This window comes from Artemia sp. Qi Xiang Cuo, chromosome 6, assembly GCF_049724085.1.
Source record: "Artemia sp. Qi Xiang Cuo chromosome 6, ASM4972408v1, whole genome shotgun sequence".
NCBI lineage: Eukaryota > Metazoa > Arthropoda > Branchiopoda > Anostraca > Artemiidae > Artemia > Artemia sp. Qi Xiang Cuo.
Genome location: NC_142799.1, coordinates 27,418,264 through 27,437,246, shown reverse-complemented (window position 1 = coordinate 27,437,246; position 18,983 = coordinate 27,418,264). Strand labels below are relative to the sequence as shown.

The 18,983-nt window shown below is 35.0% G+C and overlaps 1 protein-coding gene across 4 annotated transcripts in view; it reads left to right on the top strand.

Annotated features, from left to right (window-relative positions):
• LOC148951066 (uncharacterized) overlaps positions 1-18,983 on the top strand; it is a 53,566-nt gene that overhangs the window by 27,566 nt on the left and 7,017 nt on the right. For all 4 annotated transcript variants that reach the window (XM_089090116.1, XM_089090117.1, XM_089090118.1 and 1 more), the window contains exons 2-4: positions 58-200; positions 9,493-9,727; positions 14,067-14,165. In XM_089090116.1, the coding sequence (XP_088946242.1) occupies positions 90-200; positions 9,493-9,727; positions 14,067-14,165 (445 nt within the window). In that variant the 5' untranslated portion in view covers positions 58-89. The remainder of the gene's footprint in view (positions 1-57; positions 201-9,492; positions 9,728-14,066; positions 14,166-18,983) is intronic.

Here is an 18,983-nt window from a genome sequence, read left to right as displayed (position 1 = left end):
ATATCTGCTCCTACTTCTATGAGATAATGTGTAGTAACATTTTGTTTCATTTTTCAGGTCATCAAAAGAATATTCATCATTTTATCACCATGGCATTTTATCACCATGAAAAACAGTCATTCCCAAGCTCAGTTTTGGTCAATCATCCTAAAGGGGTAGTTGCAAAGAGGCTGATTCCACCTGATGGACGTGTTTCTGGTGTAAGTATTGTGGGAAATAAGTGAGCTTCATTTCATCAAAGAGTATGCTCAGGAAAGTATTTAAATTTTGCATTTTGTTGGTATTTTAGTTGATATTAACTGTGTTTGACTCTATTTAGTTGACTTAATGTCTACATCATAGGTATTTACTGTGAGGAAATCATGTTTTTCTTTTCCTAGGAGGGTATCTTTTATGATAGTTATTTTATTAAGCATTGTAAATCCCCCCTCCTTCCTCCCCCTCCCAAAGTCCATCTTGTCCTCTCAGTAGTTTAATGTCAGTAGTCGACATTAAAAAAGAAAATTAAGAAATACAGCATTGGACTTTACAGTCCCTACTGTCGGCACTGATCTCTGTTTCATGACCCTTCATCCAGGTAGTGCTATAGAGGGCTGGGGTCCAGCCATTCTGTGCATTCGCACACTCATCCTGTTTACCTTACTCAGATTTCTTGGGGTACCCATTTAGAGATGGGTCAATTCTGGCTGAGCTTACAGAGTCACGCCACTGACTCCCATTCCAAACCAAATAACTAGCAACACCAGGACTCGAACCCCGTCCTCACGGACAAGGCATTATCCTCACGCTCACAGACTTGATAAGCAGACATACTCTACTGAATGCTCCTTTTTGCAATTTACTCTTTAGATTGTTATATATTAGGAAAAAATGTATTTGTTATATAATACTATTCAAGTCAAAATATAAAACAAATGTATTAACAAGTTGGTTTATTTGTAGCCAATTTTTTTTTTTCTCGTTCTTCTTCATATCTTTGCGAGGTCTGTGGATCTAGTAGAAGGTCCATTCACCTCTTTCTAATTCCAGGAAAATGTTCACTGGTTAATGAATTATTCTAGCTATATTCAAAAAAATATATGCCACTTGATAACAATCAGCGTGCTGCTAGTAATAATGGCGTCTTTTTAGGATTGTTATCATCAATCTTAAATTGTGGCATCCGAATCATGTGAAAGAGAGCAATTAATAAGAGCATCAAATAAATTACTGTTATCAATTTGCAATTGATAGCAGTAATTTCTCAGTCTCCTCGAATCTTGATCCATTGGGTTGCTTTCAAACAGAACTTGTTGTGCATTTTCCAAAGTCTGATAACAATTTTTGCATAGCAGGTTGTGGTGGATTCCCCATTTAAAAAGATCAGCATTAAGTAAAATAGTTCCGGCGTTTAGCAAGTATATTAAAATCCTTAGACTTGAAAGGAGGATGCACAAAACGCTTGTAACCAATTTTTGTTCAGGCTTTAACAACCTCTCTAAAATTTATTGTCCTTACATTTCTTGGGGGAGGGATATCTGCTGCCTTATTTACAAAATTATCTGCCGTTTCATTATATTTGATTTCTTTATGACTAGGAATATGAAGAAATACAATAGAATATCCAGTTAAAAACAAATAACCGATCCTTGGGTGTATACCTTTCAGGTCATGGTCATCAGCATGATAATTTATTTGGCATAGAAAATGAATTGATGAAAAAGACTCTCACAGGAACAGGATGTTCTTTGAAGAGGTCTTCAGATCAATTAATGCATCTAATGTAGGCTGTACTGCATATAATTCAGCAGAAAGTACTGATGAGTTATTCAGAAAGGGGTCATAAATATTAAAGTTTAGATCCGGGATACAGGCAGCTGCCCCAGCTTTTGAAGCTTTAGCAGAACTGTCCATGTAGACATGTACATAATTGGGAAAATGGGTATTCACACAATTTTCAAAGTTATATTAACTTCTTGGGCTGAATAGCATGATTTATTCTTTAGTGGCATGTCCGTATTCCACTCAACATGGGCCATCTCCCATGGCGGGAATTCACAAAGGGAAAAGTATCTATCCACTAAGAAGACGACTTTAGAAAGTCCTTTAGATAAAGATTCCAGGAAGAAGATACAGAATTAATAGGGGGTGGTTTATTAAAGGTTTTCTGGCATACAAAATGCTGATTACCATATGCTTGTATTCTGATGAAGTACCGTCTTCTCTAAGACAAAGCTCTTTCCTGTAGAGGGGTGATCCCTGACAGTTTTTTTCACTTTAAGAATTGAGATGTGCTTATGAAGTCCCATAGCAGTACGGACTGCAGAGTTTTGAAATGACTCCAGTGTGTTAAACATATGTGAGGAAATATTAGCAAAAAACTGGATGCCATATTCCATCTTTTCTCTAATACAAACCACAAAAATCTATCATTGTTTAGGTGATGAACCCTTTTTAGAATTAACCAGCCATTTTAGAAGAGCCAGTTTCTGGTTAATATTACTCCTGAGTGATTTGATGTGATCCTGCCATCTTAATTTGGAATCAAAAACAATTCCCAACAACTTCACTAATATTTGTAATTTAGAGGAGAACTATTCAAAGCAATATTTGGCATGGATACATGTTTTTGCCTAGTAAATAGGATTTTTTTTTTTTGGTTTTGGAAGTGAAGATAGACAAACCTAATGTTTCTGAGAAGCAAGAGATTATGCTGACGTCTTGCTGAAGATCTTGAACTAATTCAAGGACATTTCTGTCCGACTTCCATATTACTAGATCATCTGCACGAAGTCCAAACGATGCATGCTGTAGTTGAAACTCAGATACATATATACATTAAACAGAAGTGGAATAAGGATTGTTCCTTGGGATAAACCTTCTCTAATTGGGTGTTCATGGCTCCTGCTAGTACTCATCTGCACAGAAAATGTTCTGTCGTTAAGAAAATCATAAATGAGATTCACAACTCCAACAGGAAATTCAAGATTCATTAATACCTTCAGTAAGTTTTGGTGAATAACGCTACCATAGGCGTCAACCCAGTCAAAAAGTATAGCAATTTGTGAACAGTGTCCCTTTATGAATCCTGTTTGTTCAAGGGATAGAGGTTGTTTATTTCTACAAACCATTCAACCATAGTTAAATTCAGTCGCTAAAGCATTTTACCTAGTGTTGTTAGCACTGAAATTGGTCTCTAAGATTTAATATTGTTTGAAGGCTGGTTAGGATTAAGGTTGGGGTTAACAATGACTGTTTTTCATGATCTTGGAATTTTATGATGGGTCCATATATGATGATAAGTGTGCAGAAGTGCAAATCTAAATATCTCTGGAGCTTGTGTAATCCAATTTATATGAATGTCATCATGTCCAGTAGCTGACTTCTGGCTGCTTAGGCTAATTGCCCGCTCCATCTCTTCAAAAAGGAAGGGTTTTTGAAGGGAAAGTTTATGTAAGCAAGATTTTGGCAGAGCACAAAAGGGAGGTCTGTCTTATGATGTCTTTTTTATATTGCCCTGCAAACAGTTCAGTTTTTTCACTGTCACTAAGAATGTACCTGTTATTGATACATATATCATATTTCCTATCGGCAATAGGTCTATTGTAGCCATTGAGTTTGCTAATATATTGGTGGATTTTAGTTGCAGCAGTTTGAGGGTCAATCTGGGATTAAAGCCTTTCCGATGCTATTTTTTTTTATTTTCTTCCTATTCTTATAAGCTTTGCTATTCCATGTTTATGCTCAAGATGTGTGGTAAGAGAAGGATGTTTCTTGAAAAGTTTTCTGGCTTTTTTTCTAGTTTTTTTGCCAATTCACAGTCTTCATTCAACCATTTCTTAGGCAATTTCTTAAGATTCAACGTTTTCTTTTTACTATGTTTCGGAATAGCAGCATCTGCAGCAGTAATCAAATATGATGATAATTTTTAACTTTTTCATTTTTATGTCCAATAGGTTATACACCTCTGAGTAATCGTCAGATGCAGCAGTGCGTCAGGTGCAGCAGTAATCGTCAGGTGGAAAAGTGGCCAATTTGCTTTTTTGTTATTATACTTTGGTTTGGGATTTGTGGACACTTAGAGTGTGTTGCTTATGGAAGTAAGAACTGCTATATGGTCTGTTTGTAGTTCAGGGACCTTTGTAATATGAATCATTGCATAAAGACATGCGGGACCAATCTGGAGATTAGTAGTGGAAAAATTATTATTACAAATGTCAAATCGGGTCTCTAAATTAAATGGAGTAAAAAGAGAAAGACTTGTATCATTTACCAGAAGCTGTTCTACACTTTTACAGCTTTATTCTCATAGGTAATTACTTCCCATAAGGTGCTGTGAGCATTAAAATCACCTAAAATAAGAGTATTACCTCCAATTGTTTCTTTCTCAAGAATATTATGGATATCCGCTTCACCTCGTGGGCTATAAAAGGATTTAATGTTGATATGCTTACCAAAACTTAACTTAACAGATACTCCAGTCCCATCAACTTCAAAATCATAGCAAATTGAAGGCAAAGGGAAATGAGTAATAGTATCTTCTACAAATATTGCTACACCACTGCCCTTCCCATTTGTATCCCTGTCTTTATGAAAGCACTTATAACTAGGTAGGATAATCTTTTTTGATCTATGTAAATTTGTCTCTTGAAGACACTACATTAACATTAGTTGGTGTTACATAATCAGATAGGTCCATTAGTTTAATTGTGTTAATGGATGCACAATTCCACTAAAGTATGAATGAGATCAAGTACTGGATCAGCTTGGATAATCAAATATGAGCATTGGCGGATATTGCAGCAGTGGGCATTACATATGTTTTGGGGACAAAGTTCATTTCTTGAGACTTGGAATTAGATCTTACTAATTTTGTTGCTTATTGCTGAAGGAGTGATCAGCAAGAAGTGATTTAGAGCTAGTCAATGGAGGTACCATACTACTTGTTGAGGATCTTCATTGCGGGGTACTAATTGTACTTGGGGCCGATTTTCTTGCATAGGCGCCCATAAGCTGAATTTTAGGGGGGCTTGCCTGGTCTAATTGACACTTACAATACTCTATAATTGATGTGGGGGGGGTGCGTTAGCCTACCCCTTCCCCCCCATATTGGTGCCCATGTTTACTTGGTGGAGTCTTAGTTCTTTTACTCCAATTGGGAATGTTTTCCTTGTTAACAGTGCTGTATGATTTTGCAACTATTCCAACAGGTAGGTTTTCTTTCTGGGCAATTCTCGAAACTTTTTATTTTCAGGTATATGGGGCATGCTTTTTTTGTCAAAAATTAACTTAAAAAAACAAGTTTTTTAAGCTGAAAGTAAGGAGCGACATTAAAACTTAAGACGAACAGAAATTATTCCATATATGAAAGGGTCTGTCCCCTCCTCAACGCCTCACACTTTAAGCTAAATTTTTTTTTTTTTTTAAATAAAGTTGAGACAGAGTCAAACTTTAGCGTAAAGAGCGAGGCGTTGAGCAGGGGACAGCCCCTTTCATCACGGAATAATTTGTTTTAATTTTTAATGTCGCTCCTTACTTTCTGTTAAAAAAAACTTAATTTTTTTTATATTTAATTTCTGAACGTTTTTGAATTAATGCAGCTTTGATTTTGGCTCAACGTACATGAATAATTAAAACGCAATCTGCACATTAATTGTCCCTTCTTTGGCTAAATGGCTTATCTGATGGCTTATCTATTTTTGGATAAATGGCTGTTCTGACGTAACTTACGAATTAACTTACGTAACGAACTTCTATATTCGTATATTTTTATTAATTATATTAGGGGGTTTACCCCCTAGTCAATACCTCGCTTTTTACGCTAAAGTTCAAATTTTGTTCAAATTATTCAAGAATGACCCCTTAATCACAAAGGTTGTTAATTAGAATAAATATCTCTGATGAAAGTACAAAAAAAACTTTAGCGTATAGTGTAAGGTAATGACTAGAAGATGAACCTTATCATATACGTAATAATTTCTGTTGGTTTTAAGTTTTAATGTTATTTCATATTTACAGTCGAAAAAATTGTTTTTCTTTTTTATTATTTAATTTTTGATCGTTTTTTTAAATAATGCTAGGAACTCCGGCACCTCCTTCATAGCACTGTCCCTTCCCCCATGAAAACTTTCTCCATGGAAAGATCATCCCACGCAACCCCCGACCCCCCGCCCCAAACACCAGAAAAAATTCCCCCTGAAAACGTCTGTATACTTCCCAATAACCAATACAATATGTAAACTTTAGGCAAAGTTCATAACTTGCAGCCCTTCTCCCGGGGACTATGGGGGATTACGTCCTTCTCAAAGAAATAGATGTGATATTTTCCGACCATGCTGAACAAAATGGCTCTCTCAAAATTTTGATCGGGTGACTTTGGGAAAAAAATGAGCGTGGGAGGGGGCATAGTTGCCCTCCATTTTTTTTTGTCACTTAAAAAAGGCACTAGAACTTTTAATTTCCGTTCGAATGAGCCCCCCTCCCCCGCGATATTCTAGGACCACTGGTTCCGTACGATCCCCTCTGGGGAAAAAAACAGATAAACACGCATCTCTGATCTTTTTTCTAGCAAAAAATACAAAATTCCACATTTTTGCAGATAGGAGCTTGAAACTTCTATAGTAGGGTTTTCTGATACGCTAAATCTGATGGTATGATTATCATTAAAGTTCTATGACTTTTAGGGGATATTTCCTCCTTTTTTCGAAAATAAGGCAAATTTTCTCAGGCGGGTAATTTTTGATGGGTACGACCAAACTTGATGAAATTTATATATCTGAAATCAGCATAAAAATCTGATTCTTTTGATGTATCTATTGGTATCAAAATTCAGTTTTTTAGAGTTTGGTTATTATTGAGCCGGGTCGCTCCTTACTTGCAGTTCGGTACCACGAACTATTTGATGAATTATGATCTCCTTTGCAATTGGCGTATTCAGGCTCAGAGCTGCAGGATGGGTGTGAGTTCTGTTGGCCAAATAGGAAAATTTTTTCCCACTAATATTGAGAAAGGCAAATTAAACAGGATACTTTTACTCAGTACAAGTCCAGCTTCATTTGGCTTACCAAGTCTTTCGGCCTCTAGTACTGGTTTCTTCACCTTTAGAGTTCATTAGGCCTCTTTTAAGGTCTGCTATTGGGACTCAGGGGGGGGGGGCATTCTATATCACATTTTTTTTTATTTTTCTGTTGGTAATGAGGATTTTAGACTAGCTCTAACATAGATGCTATTGATACGGGTGATTTCTGTAGCATCTTTAGTATTCAGTTACAAAACATCTAGGACACCATCCCTTGTAATGTTTGCAATAAAGTTGCATTTTAATAATTTGTAAAGATGCATTTTAATCTTCAAAATTTATTTTGTTGTGAACATTTTTAATATGAGTGAAATGCACAAGGGGTTTCAGAACGGGGAATATTGCGGCTGGTTTCAGGTTTAATCTCAGCCCTTCTGGCTTAGAGTAAATCTCAGGTGGGGTACTGGAGAATTTCCTTCTCTTTTTGCTTTCAACTAGCTGGAAACCATCATTGGGATCAGATGGCCTACTGGTACTAGGGGAAATTATATCAGCAGCAATCATTGTAACTGTGCTATCATCATGGCTGACGTCATCATCATCGGAGGGATCTACCGCATCTCCCTAGGACTGATCCCCTTCCAGAAGGGGGCCAGATGCATCTGGTCTTGACATCCAGTCAAGGAAATAAAAATGATCAGAAAATATATATAAGACACTAAACCTAATATATAGAACATGAAAAATACTTGACCAAAAATTATATTAGTCAACGTGTTCCTCAATAAAGTAGAAAAAATGATAAATCAAATAACCTGATTTACACAATACTTGACCTGAAAACTGTAAAAATTAGCTTACATAGGAAATGAAAAAAGCTTTTTCTGGAATAAAAAAAATATCTCTATATTCATTAGAATAAAATAAATTAAAACAAAATGCTACCACAAGTAAAACTAACCTAAAACGTTTTACCTGTTATAGTTCCAAGACAAATTCTATGTTGAGCTTGGCATTCAGTTTCTATTCAGGTGATTATCTTGACAAAGTCAACGGCAAAAAGTTTTTTTTTTTTTTTTTTTTTTTTTTTTCAAACTTGAATCTATATCCAGTGTTGGAGGTAAAAGAAGGGGTGGCTTGGGATGCTACCAAACTGGAAGTATCTAAAAATTCAATATAAAGGCTTTGAAAGCTTATAAATATGATGAAGTAAGAATTTTGCTATTCTACTTTTAGTTCTGAGTAGTGTTAGACCCAGGTATACTTGTGCCTATGTTTTAGTGTTTTAAGTCCATCCAATATGAGTAACATATTGGACAAAAAGTGAGGATAAACTAACATCAATTAACTATAAATTTTAAATGATTCTTCTTCGGAACCACCACTACACCTTCAAAGGGAAGCACGATTTCTTAAGCAGTTTGTTGCCATATGTCTTTTTATGTTTCTTTTTTTTTATTTGGTGTTTACTGCTGTCAAACATTGCATTACTGCATATGAGGGCCTTTTGAATCAAAAATTGAACTTCCTAGAAAAATTCCGAAGAAAAGAATCAATAAGGATTATTTCTTTTTTAGACTTTTATATAGACTATCTTTTTATACAGACTAGCTTTATATGGACCTCTTTTATTGACTAGGCTTGTACTCATGTGCCCAGTTCGGCAAAATGTTAATATTGGTTGCACCGTTCTTCCATATGTTGTCCCTGTGTTGCTACTTTCATAAAACTGGGCCCTTAAAACCGAAATACACCATTCCCATCCCAATATAAAATATTATTTAAATGCCTTGTTTGAGCCCTCTCAGTTTAAAAAAGGAGATATCCAGCTATAGCTTTATTTACATGCATTATTTTTACAGTTTGTCAGTACCTGAAATCAATTTCATTCATGATAGCGCTCGACCTTGAAGTAATTTGTATTATTATTGATAAAAATTATGTATTGAAAAGTAGAAATCGAAAAGCCTGTTTCCAAATGTATGTAGGGAAAGTATTTCCTTTGTTCTTCTTCTGAACAGAATTTTTTTTCAAGAAATCCCTTGTATATATTTGAGAAAAATAAATATGTAACTTCCATAAACATATAATGTATTATTTCATAACGTCAGATGTGAATTATTGTTGTATATTAGAATAGCATGAATAGATATTTGGAAATATATTATTTGATAAGGTTAGTAATATAGCTTGATGATTATTCATTAGCTTGTAACAACTGCAAAGCTGATGGTGATTAATTTAGTAAATTTTCCTGACAACTGAAACTCAATAGAATAAGACTTAACGGACTAAGTAGACGCTGTAGACTGTGAAAACAGTTTATAAGCATCACTTTTTTTTCTCTGCTATATTTCAAACTTTCAATCCTTGGCGTGTTTCCAAAGGAACAAATGTGCTTTTTGGATTGAATATATAACCGAGTATAAAATTCATGTAATATTGGAGTTTAATTGCACACAAAATATTTTCCCTTTTCTTTCACTATTCTCTAGGGAGAAGAATATAGAGGGTGGCCACTGAATGACCTTATCCTTCATAGCAATGGGTTCCTCTACCCTATATGTTCAAGAACCTCTGAAGACAAGGACCTCAGCGCCTCTGAACCAATTGTGTGCAATATATGCAATATCTCTATTCCTGGAATGTGTGTTTTATACAGTCATTTGAAAGGGCGAAAACATACAAAGGCACTGTGTGGAGGGAGCGAAGTAGACTTCAATCTCAAAGGTAAGAACAATACGAGTATTTAGTTCGTTTTCATGATAGCAGTTTGACTTCACAGCACTTGATCGGTATATTGTTAAATTATTTGCTTAGCCTCTGTTTAGCATCAAACCTAAAAAAAAAAATTCTGGCAGGCAAGTCAATGGGAGACATTTACCTAAATTTTAGGGGGAAAATGCCTTTTTGGTATTTTTTTTTTAATACCCTTTTTCCTGGGTTTTTATTAGAAAATATTAAAAATAACAAAACTTATCAACCCCCCTCCCCCCCCCCCCCCCACTAGGTCTTGAAAATACATTTCAGAGAGAAAGAAAGCGGTTAACCTATCAAACAAAAAATACCTTGAAATGAACTAACTGTTGAAAAAAAATAGTGATATGAAGAACTCAGGATAAAATCACACTCTAACCTGTTCCAGAGATGCTCGCCCATAGTAAATAATATTGATTTAACAATAAAAATAAAAAAGACAAGAGTCAAGAAAAGAAATAAAATGCCCTAAAATGTTTTTCAATTCTTCTAAAAGTATCAAATGATTAGTATTTTTAGCTGGACAGGGGCGATGTACCATATTATATGACACGTTGTAAAGGGGCTCAGCTATGGTCTTGTCGACATATTGCGATGAAATAGAATGTTGTTGAGTTATAAATATCGTAATTGAACTGATAGACTACGGGACTGAAAAACATCTCTGTGGAGCCAAAGAAGAGTCAAAGACGCATTTGAACGAATATAAATTACTAATTGATTTACAGGATGGCTTATTTGGTCCACACGAGTCACCATAATATTAGAAACAAGGTTTGACGATCCAAAAAATCAACGAAGATTTGCTAGATGTTTTCCAGAGAAATTGCCTACGGATTGTTTTGAGTACCTGCTGACTGACCGTACTCGACGCAATCAACCTTTTTTTGGGAGAAATTGGCACTTTCAGTTTGTTGGTGGATTTTTTAGTTTCAACCTTTGTATTTTTGGTTCTTCCGTTGTTGTCCAAACTTCTGTTCTTTAATTTGGTTCAAATGACTTTTTTTTTATATTTTTTGAACCTGAATCTCTCGCAATCTGTTGTATTTTGTTTCCTGTTATTTTTATAATTCCCTTTGTGTTGAAGACGTCTAAAATTTGATATATATATATATATATATATATATATATATATATATATATATATATATATAAACATTAAGGTCAAAATTTGGTTTTTCTGTATCCTATCCTTTAAAACGTACACTTCGCAGGATAAAGATTTAGCGTCCTCAGGCTGCAGCTTCAGCCCTTGATTGTTGAGAGTGGCAGCCTATCTTTTTTTCTTTCCTTTGCAAGTGAAAAGGCAAGTATACACAGGCTCATGAGTGCAAGGCAAAAGTTCTGTTACAAAATTTTGACAAATCTGTGTTAAGTATACACAAATTGTTTTTTTATTCTTGAGATGATACTTGCAGTATTCTAGTCCCCTAAAAAGTTCTGGAAACTTTGGTTGAAAATAAGTCAGTATGGCCTTATTACCATTATCAACATATTTTATCACATAAAATGTTACAAGTCAGTGCAAAGAATATGGGGAACAGATAGGAATTGTTTTAACATGGTTTTGATAGGCGTTGTAACTATTGCGTAATTGGCTGTACGGTGCTAAGTTGCAGATCTACAGTGTTCAGAACAAGTACAAATTGACTAAGTTTCATCAAAAATAAAAGTTTTCGTTATAAGTTCTTTCTATCATTCCGATATTTTTTTTAAAGTAAGGTGGTACTGCTTTTCCAATGCTCTTTTTCGCTTAATACAAGACAGTATGGGCCATGTTATTATGCTGAACATAGGCTAGTTCTTTTATAATTAACAATCGAAACGTCGAAATTAAAGATTTTGGAAAGTTTTCATTGCAATTTTCTGTCAAGATGTAAAAGATAATGTCCATTCAAATCAGGTGACTTCAGACCGATTCATAGTAAAATTTATTACTGTGTTTTTATGTTAGATGTTATTTTAAAGAATTAAGAATCTGTTTGACCGTTTGATGCAACCATACTTTACCGTTTGATGCAACCATACTTTCTGATATTTCAAAAGTGTGTGTTGTTTTTGTGCATATGTTGTGATTGATCTGTATTGATGTGAGTAGTGCTTAACCCTGCTTAAGCTCTTGTGCAACATATTTACTTTGTTATAGAAGTTTGTTTTAAAAAAGGAAAAATTTCTTGGATCATTCAATCGCTCTTGATTTTTTTTTTCTTTTTTTCTTTTTTTTTTTTTAGTCTGTCCATAGAGCTAGATTAGGTTCTTTTATCTTTATGTTAGTTTTCAAACATGTTGCAAGCAATTAACAAAATCCTTTTGAAGTATCAGGTCCATCAAAATTAAATTATTTTTTGTCCCCTGGCTCCCTCATAGGTCTGGAAACATGTCTTTATTTTTTTTATTTTTTTTTTTTAATGATCGGGCTTTACGATCATATAGTATTTCTTGTTTATGCTACATAGACTAGTTTAATTGCCTGTCACATATTAAGGGGCGGAGCCAAACAGGGTTTTAAGGCAACTGGGTGCTGGTTTAAGAAGTGATTTAATAACATTTGAATGTGTCATGTCTGGGAGTTTTTCCTTGGCGTCTAAAGCAAAACCATGAATTTAATATTTGTACTGCATGATACATATTAAGTAATAAAAGTGATGCTTTTGGAATTACAAGAAAATACTGATTTTATCGATATGTGAATCAAGTTTAAACACCCAAAAGGGATAAATATAACGAAATAGAATAATTGGTCCTACAATCTTGATTAGCTTTAATAATAACAATATTGATGCGTAGCTTAGATTCTTAGCAATTCAATTTTATATTTCTTTTCAATTCCTGTATGGTAACAAAATGTTAGAGATGTATTCTTAAATAATTTTACTAATAATTTAAATATTCACAGCAGTGTTTGTCTTTTGATACAGACTTTAAGAAAGTTACATTTCCTATAGGCTCCGTGTGGCTATATATTCTTTTCGTTTATTTTTGGCTGATTTTTCGCGCATGTTCCTAATTTTCAAACTTGGTGCTCGCTAAGTCTAAAAGTCGCATTACTGCATATGGAGGCCTTTTTCATTAGAAATTGAGTTCCCGGTTTTCCCAATTTTAAAATATGGTTGTGTAAGTTTCCGCTTTACCAATTGGAAGAATCAGATTTCATTGTTGAGACATGTTGCTACACTTGCCACAAGACGTAGCATTGACTTCTATAAAACATGGAAATACAATCTTTATTGTGTGAGGGTTGCATTGATTAGGAATAGAATGCCCTCTTTCTATTTTTTTTTTTTTTTCTTAAAACTAGTACAACTAATTGCACTTACTTAGAACTGAGCGTCAAGGACTTTTAAAATCCCTTAGTTGCATTCGTGTCTCGCTATAGATTATACCTGGCCCAGTTGTTCAAAACGATATTTGGCTCTTGCTTCACTGTTTATGAAAATGGTTTAAATAAGTTTCGTATGAATTCCTTGGAACCATGACAGTAAACACCTACTAAGTTTTGTACTGATATACAAATGTTCCTACTCTCGTTTTCATGGATCTTCCTACTATCAAAAGAACTTAAAAGATCCATTCCACAAAAAAAGCTTGAAAGATCCATTTAAAAAAAGAAAAAAAACAATTTTGGCAATGGAAACATTCCGTAACATCTTTGTACAGTATTGAATTCCTCGTTTTATGTTGGATATTTTTAGCTCAGTCACGGCATATGGCGTTGATTTTTTTTTTTTTTTTTTTTTTTTTTGAGAAAATCTGAAGTCTTTTGACATCAGTCTGTCATACTCTCTGACTCAGTGTCTCAGAAACCGTGCATCAGATCTGAACATTTTGTTGTTTAGTGCTTTTTTTTCCTCGTGATCAAATACTAATTTAACTTGTATTAGTGTCTCCTTCAGCCTCCTCCATTTCATGGGGTAACTCTGTATGGCATCACTCATAAAATAGTATTTTTTTTTATAAATGTTCCTTAGAATTGCTCCCATCTAAAGTTTGCGTTGAAATTCAGTTATAGCAGACTTTATGAGGTAAAAGTCCAAAAAATATGATAAATATTACTACTGACAACTCATCGCAGCACTAACCAGTCTAAGGAAAACATACCCCCTTAAGCTCCTCCGCCACCCCGCTCTGTTAAGAGCTTCGATGTTTACTCCTTCCCCATTCAAGGGCATCCTGCTTTTCGTTTGGTCCAAGATGGACTGCCACAAAGTATTATTTTTTAACAATCATTCGTAAGACCAGGGAGTGATGAGGCCAGGGGAAAATAAGTTTGATCTTTAGCGAGAGCCTATTATGATCCTTAATTGTTTTTTAGCACGGCTTGGCAGTGAGTACGAATTTCCCTGTGAGTACGAGAACGAAGAAGGCCCATCTACTTCTTATGACACCCGAGGAGAAGAATTGAGCTTTGGCAGTAAGTTTTGATCGGACGTTTTTACATTTTTTCAGTTTGTTCTGATCCTTTTTTTTTTAATTTGGTTTCGTTTTTTTTTTATTTATTTATTTATAGGTTTGGCTTAGTGTTAAATAACATCCATCCCTTTTATAGAACATCTAATCTCTGTGGGGACTAATATTTTGTGTTTTATATTTGTGACTAATTTTATTTATTTTCGGCGGGAACCAGACGATGACCCATCCTGCCCGGCACCAATGGACGATGTGATGCCTGACCTTAGTCCAACACGATCTGTTAGCAGCAGCCTCTTCTGCGATCTTCAGCCAGATTTTATCCCAGTCCGTGTTGTCGGAAGCCACCCCAAGGATCCAGGTCATTCTTGAATGTCTGCCAGAGATTCTTCATTTGGCCGCCTGGTCTCCGTTTCCAAGTTGAAAGGGGGCCACAGGTGAGGACATCGCGGGATATAGTTCCAGCTGGTTGTCGTAGTGTGTGTCCCAAGAATTTCAGTCGTCTTTGTTTTATGATTACCGAGAGGGGGCCTTCTGGGCACAACGCCTTCGAACATCAGCATTTGAGTTATGAAACCATCGGCAGACCTATAGTATGTGTCTCATGCAGCGATGGTCAAATATTTCTAGTGAGTGTGTTTCTTCGGCCTTTAAAGGCCAGAGTTCACAGGCGTACAGCAAAATCGATCGAACAGTTGCCTCGTTGACATTCATCTTTGTTTTGATGCTAATTTCATGTATATTCCAAAGCGACTTCTTCATGTTTGAGATGACACCCCATACCTTTCCTATCCGAGCTCTAACGTCAGCTTCTGCACCTCTATTCGGTTTAAAGAGCTATTTAACTAAAGCTATTGACTAAAGAGCTATTTAAATGTAAATTCTCCATGTTTTTGGCTTTCTGAGTTGTCTTTTTTGCGATAAGTAGCCCTGTATCTTTCTTGGGAGATATTGGCACTTAAAAGCTTCAGTTTGTTGATGGATTTTTAATTTCCCAACCCTGTTCCCAAAAAAGGAAATTATATTATCCTGGGAAATCTACGGATAATTTAGTCAAAAATAAAAAAGAAAAGCCTCCGAAATTCGTAGAGCCCCCTCTCCTATACGTATTTTGTTTTTTAAGATACATAATTGTGTTCAAGTACCCATATGTTTTCTGGTAGATCCAAGAACAAAAAGGATCTGACACAGCCGTAGCTAGGAGGCTAAGAGTAGGCAGCAAGGGCGCTGGCATTCATTGTTAAGTTTATAGAAACTTAACTTGTAACGCTATACATTAGACACTCTGAATGCTGGATTTTTATAGCTACCATTGTTTGTTCTTTCCTAATATTAATTAAAAAAAAACTTACCGAAAAAGAAATTTTTCAAAGAAGTGTAAAGGCCATTTTAAACTTTAGATCAGCAGATACAAATACCTGTTAAAATTCAAACTCAAGGTGACCAGAAGTTACTATTAAAGAATAAATGAAACCCAAAACGAACAGAAATTAAATAAACAATCATAGCAAAAACATACAAACAAGTAATAATATAAATGAATAAATAGATCTTAAAGTACGTAATGCTTAAGTGAAATATGTAAATCAAGCTTAAAACGAAAAAACAATATTTTGCAATTGAAGTATAATGAAACTTAAAACGAACAGAAATTAGAAAAGCAACCAATGCAAACATACAAACAATAGATGCTAATATAAACGAATAAATAAATCTTAAAACGAATGAAACTTAATTTCAATGTCTAAATCAAGCTTGAAACAAACAAAAATCACCTCAAACAAGAGTCTTGGTATGGCCTCCTTCTCTCACTGTAAAAGTCTAAAACCTACTGCGTCATTGGCGCTTTACTGAAAACGAATTTTATTAGAAATATTTCCTTTTGTACTTAATATTCAAAATAAACGTTAAAATTACGGTAAAATTTGTAACTGATGAGCTTTCAGCAATTAATATCATTGTACATCAAATACTAAGTTTAATTCATTAGATCTTTCTAAAATTGTTCTAGACGAATATAGTTTCACTACAAACAAGAGTTTGGGTACTGCCCCCTTCCTTAACTGTAAAAACCAAAAGCCTACTGCGTCATTGGCGCTTCCCTGAAAACGAATTATATTATAAATATTTTCTTTTCCAGTTTTTACAGCATGAAATGAAAATAAAATTACAGTGAAAAAAAATCTTGCACTAATGGCTCTTTCAACAATTAATATCTTTATATATCAAGTATTTAATTTGATTTTGTTTATACTTTCCAAGACTGTTCAAGACATATAGTTTTCAGTAAAGCGCCAATGACCTAGAAGGTTTTAGACTTTTACAGTGAGAGAAGGAGGCGATACCCAAACTCTTGTTTGTAGGGATTTTTGTTCCTTTGAAGCATGGTTTGCATATTCAATTTAAGTTTCACTTGTTTTAAGATTTATTTATTCATTTATACTAGTGTCTATTGTATGTTTGTTTGCATTGATTGTTTATTTAATTTATGTTCGTTTTTAGTTTCATTTATACTTCAAAAGCAACATATTTTTTTTCGTTTTAAGCTTGATTTGTATATTCAATTTAAATATTACTCGCTTTAAGATCTGTTTATTCATTTATATTATTACTTGTTGTATTTTTTTCTATGATTGTTTATTTAATTTCTGTTCGTTTTGGGTTTCATTTATTCTTTAATAGTAATTTCTAGTCGTTTTGAGTTTGAATTTTAATAGTTATTTGTATCTGCTGATTTTAACTTTAATATGGCATTTACCTTTTTTTTCAAAAACTTCTTTTTCGGAAAGTTTTTTTAATTAGTTTTTGTTCGTTTTTTATTGTTAAAAGTTTCAAGTTTTTAAAAATATCTTATTTCAAAATCAATTTTTTTTTTCAAAATCAAATGTTCATCAAAGTATCAAAACTGGTATCAAAGTAACAATATCAAAGTAAAAAAAAATCGGTTTGCGTAAACCTAGGAGTTTTTATTATCTGATGTTTGAACATTTTTTTTAATAAAATGGCTATCTCAAAATTTTATCGGATGGGTTTGGGGAAAAAAGGCCGTGGGGGAGGGGTTAATTGAACTTCGATCTCTTTTGACTCTTTGAAAGTGAACTAGAACTTCCCATTTTCAATCAAATCAGCCCTATCTGAAGTTTATACGAGCATCCCTTCTATAACAACCATATATGCCCCCAGGGCATAACTTACAACGCCTGTCCCCGGGTCCTGGGGGGTTGTGTTGACCCCAGAGTTTTAATATCTGAAGTTCGAACTATTTTTAACAAAATTGTTACCTCAAAATTTGTATCGGATGGGTTTGGGGAAGAAAAAGGCGTGGAGAAAGAGGGGCTAGTTGCCCTCCGATCTCTTTTGACTCTGAGAAAGTGAATTAGAACTTTTAATTTCCAATCAAATGAGCCGTCTCTAAAGTTTATATGAGCATCCCTTTCATAAGAACTATGTACGGCCCCAGGACACAACTTACAATGCCTTCCCCCAGGTACTGGGGGTTGTGTCGACACCGGAGTTCTTGTTATCTGACCTTTGAACTGTTTAAAAAAATGGCTATCTCAAAATTTTCATCGAGTGGGTTCTGAAAAAAGGGCGTGGGGCCCTTTGATCTCTTTTGCTCTTAAAAATTGAACTAGAACTTTCAATTTCCAGTCAAATGAGCCCTCTCTGAAGTTTATCCGAGGATTCCTTCCATAAGAACCATATATGTCCCCAGGGCATACCTTGCAACGCCTGCCCCTGGCCCTAGGGGGTTGTGTCGACATCGAAGTTTTTATTTATCTGACCTTACAAAATGGCTATTTCAAAATCTTATCGGATGCATTTGGGGGAAGAGGGGCGTGGTGGGGGGGGGGGGGGTAGTTGCCTTCTGATCTGTTTTGATTCTTAAAAAATGAACTAGAACTTTCAATTTCCAATCAAATTTCCAATGAAAGTTTATATGAGCATCCCGACCATAACAGCTATATATGCCCCCCAGGCTTAACTTACAACGCCTACCCCGGGTCCTGAAGGATTGTGTCGATCCCGGAGTTTTTGTTATAAGATTTTTCAACCATTTTGAAAAAAAAAATGGCTCTCTTAAACCTCTTATCGGATGAGTTTGGGGAAAATAGGGCGTGGAGAAGAAAAACTAGCTGCCCTCCGATCTCTTTTGACTCTTAAAAAGTGAACGAGAACTTTCTATTTTCAATCAAATGAGCCCTCTCTGAAATTTTTACGAGCATCCCTTCTATAAGAACCATATATACCCCCAGAGTATAGCTTACAACGCCTGTCTCTTGGGGGTTGTGTCGACCCAGAAGTTTTAATATCTAATGTTTGAACTATTTTTAACAAAATAGCTACCTCAAATTTGTATCGGATTGGTGTATCCATCCGATAAACCCAAAGGCGTGTAGGGTGGGAGGGGCTAGTTGCCCTCCGATCTTTTTTTACTTTGAGAAAATTAACTAGAACTTTTAGTTTCCAATCAAATCTCCGAAGGTTATACGAGCATCCCTTCCATAAGAACCATATTTGGCCCCAGAACATTACTTACAACGCCTGCCCTCGGGCCCTGGGGGGTTGTGTCGACACAGGAGTTTTTCTTATCTGACCTTTGAATTATTTTTAACAAAATGGTGATATTAAAATTTTTATTAGATGGGTTTGGAAAAAAGGTGTGGGGGGGCTAGTTGCCCTCGGGTCTGTTTTGACTCTTAAAAGTGAACTCAAACTTTCATTTTCCAATCAAATGAGGCCTCTCTGAAGTTTATACGAGCATCCCTTTCATAAGAACCATATATGTCCCCAGGGCATAAGTTACAACACCTGCCCCCGG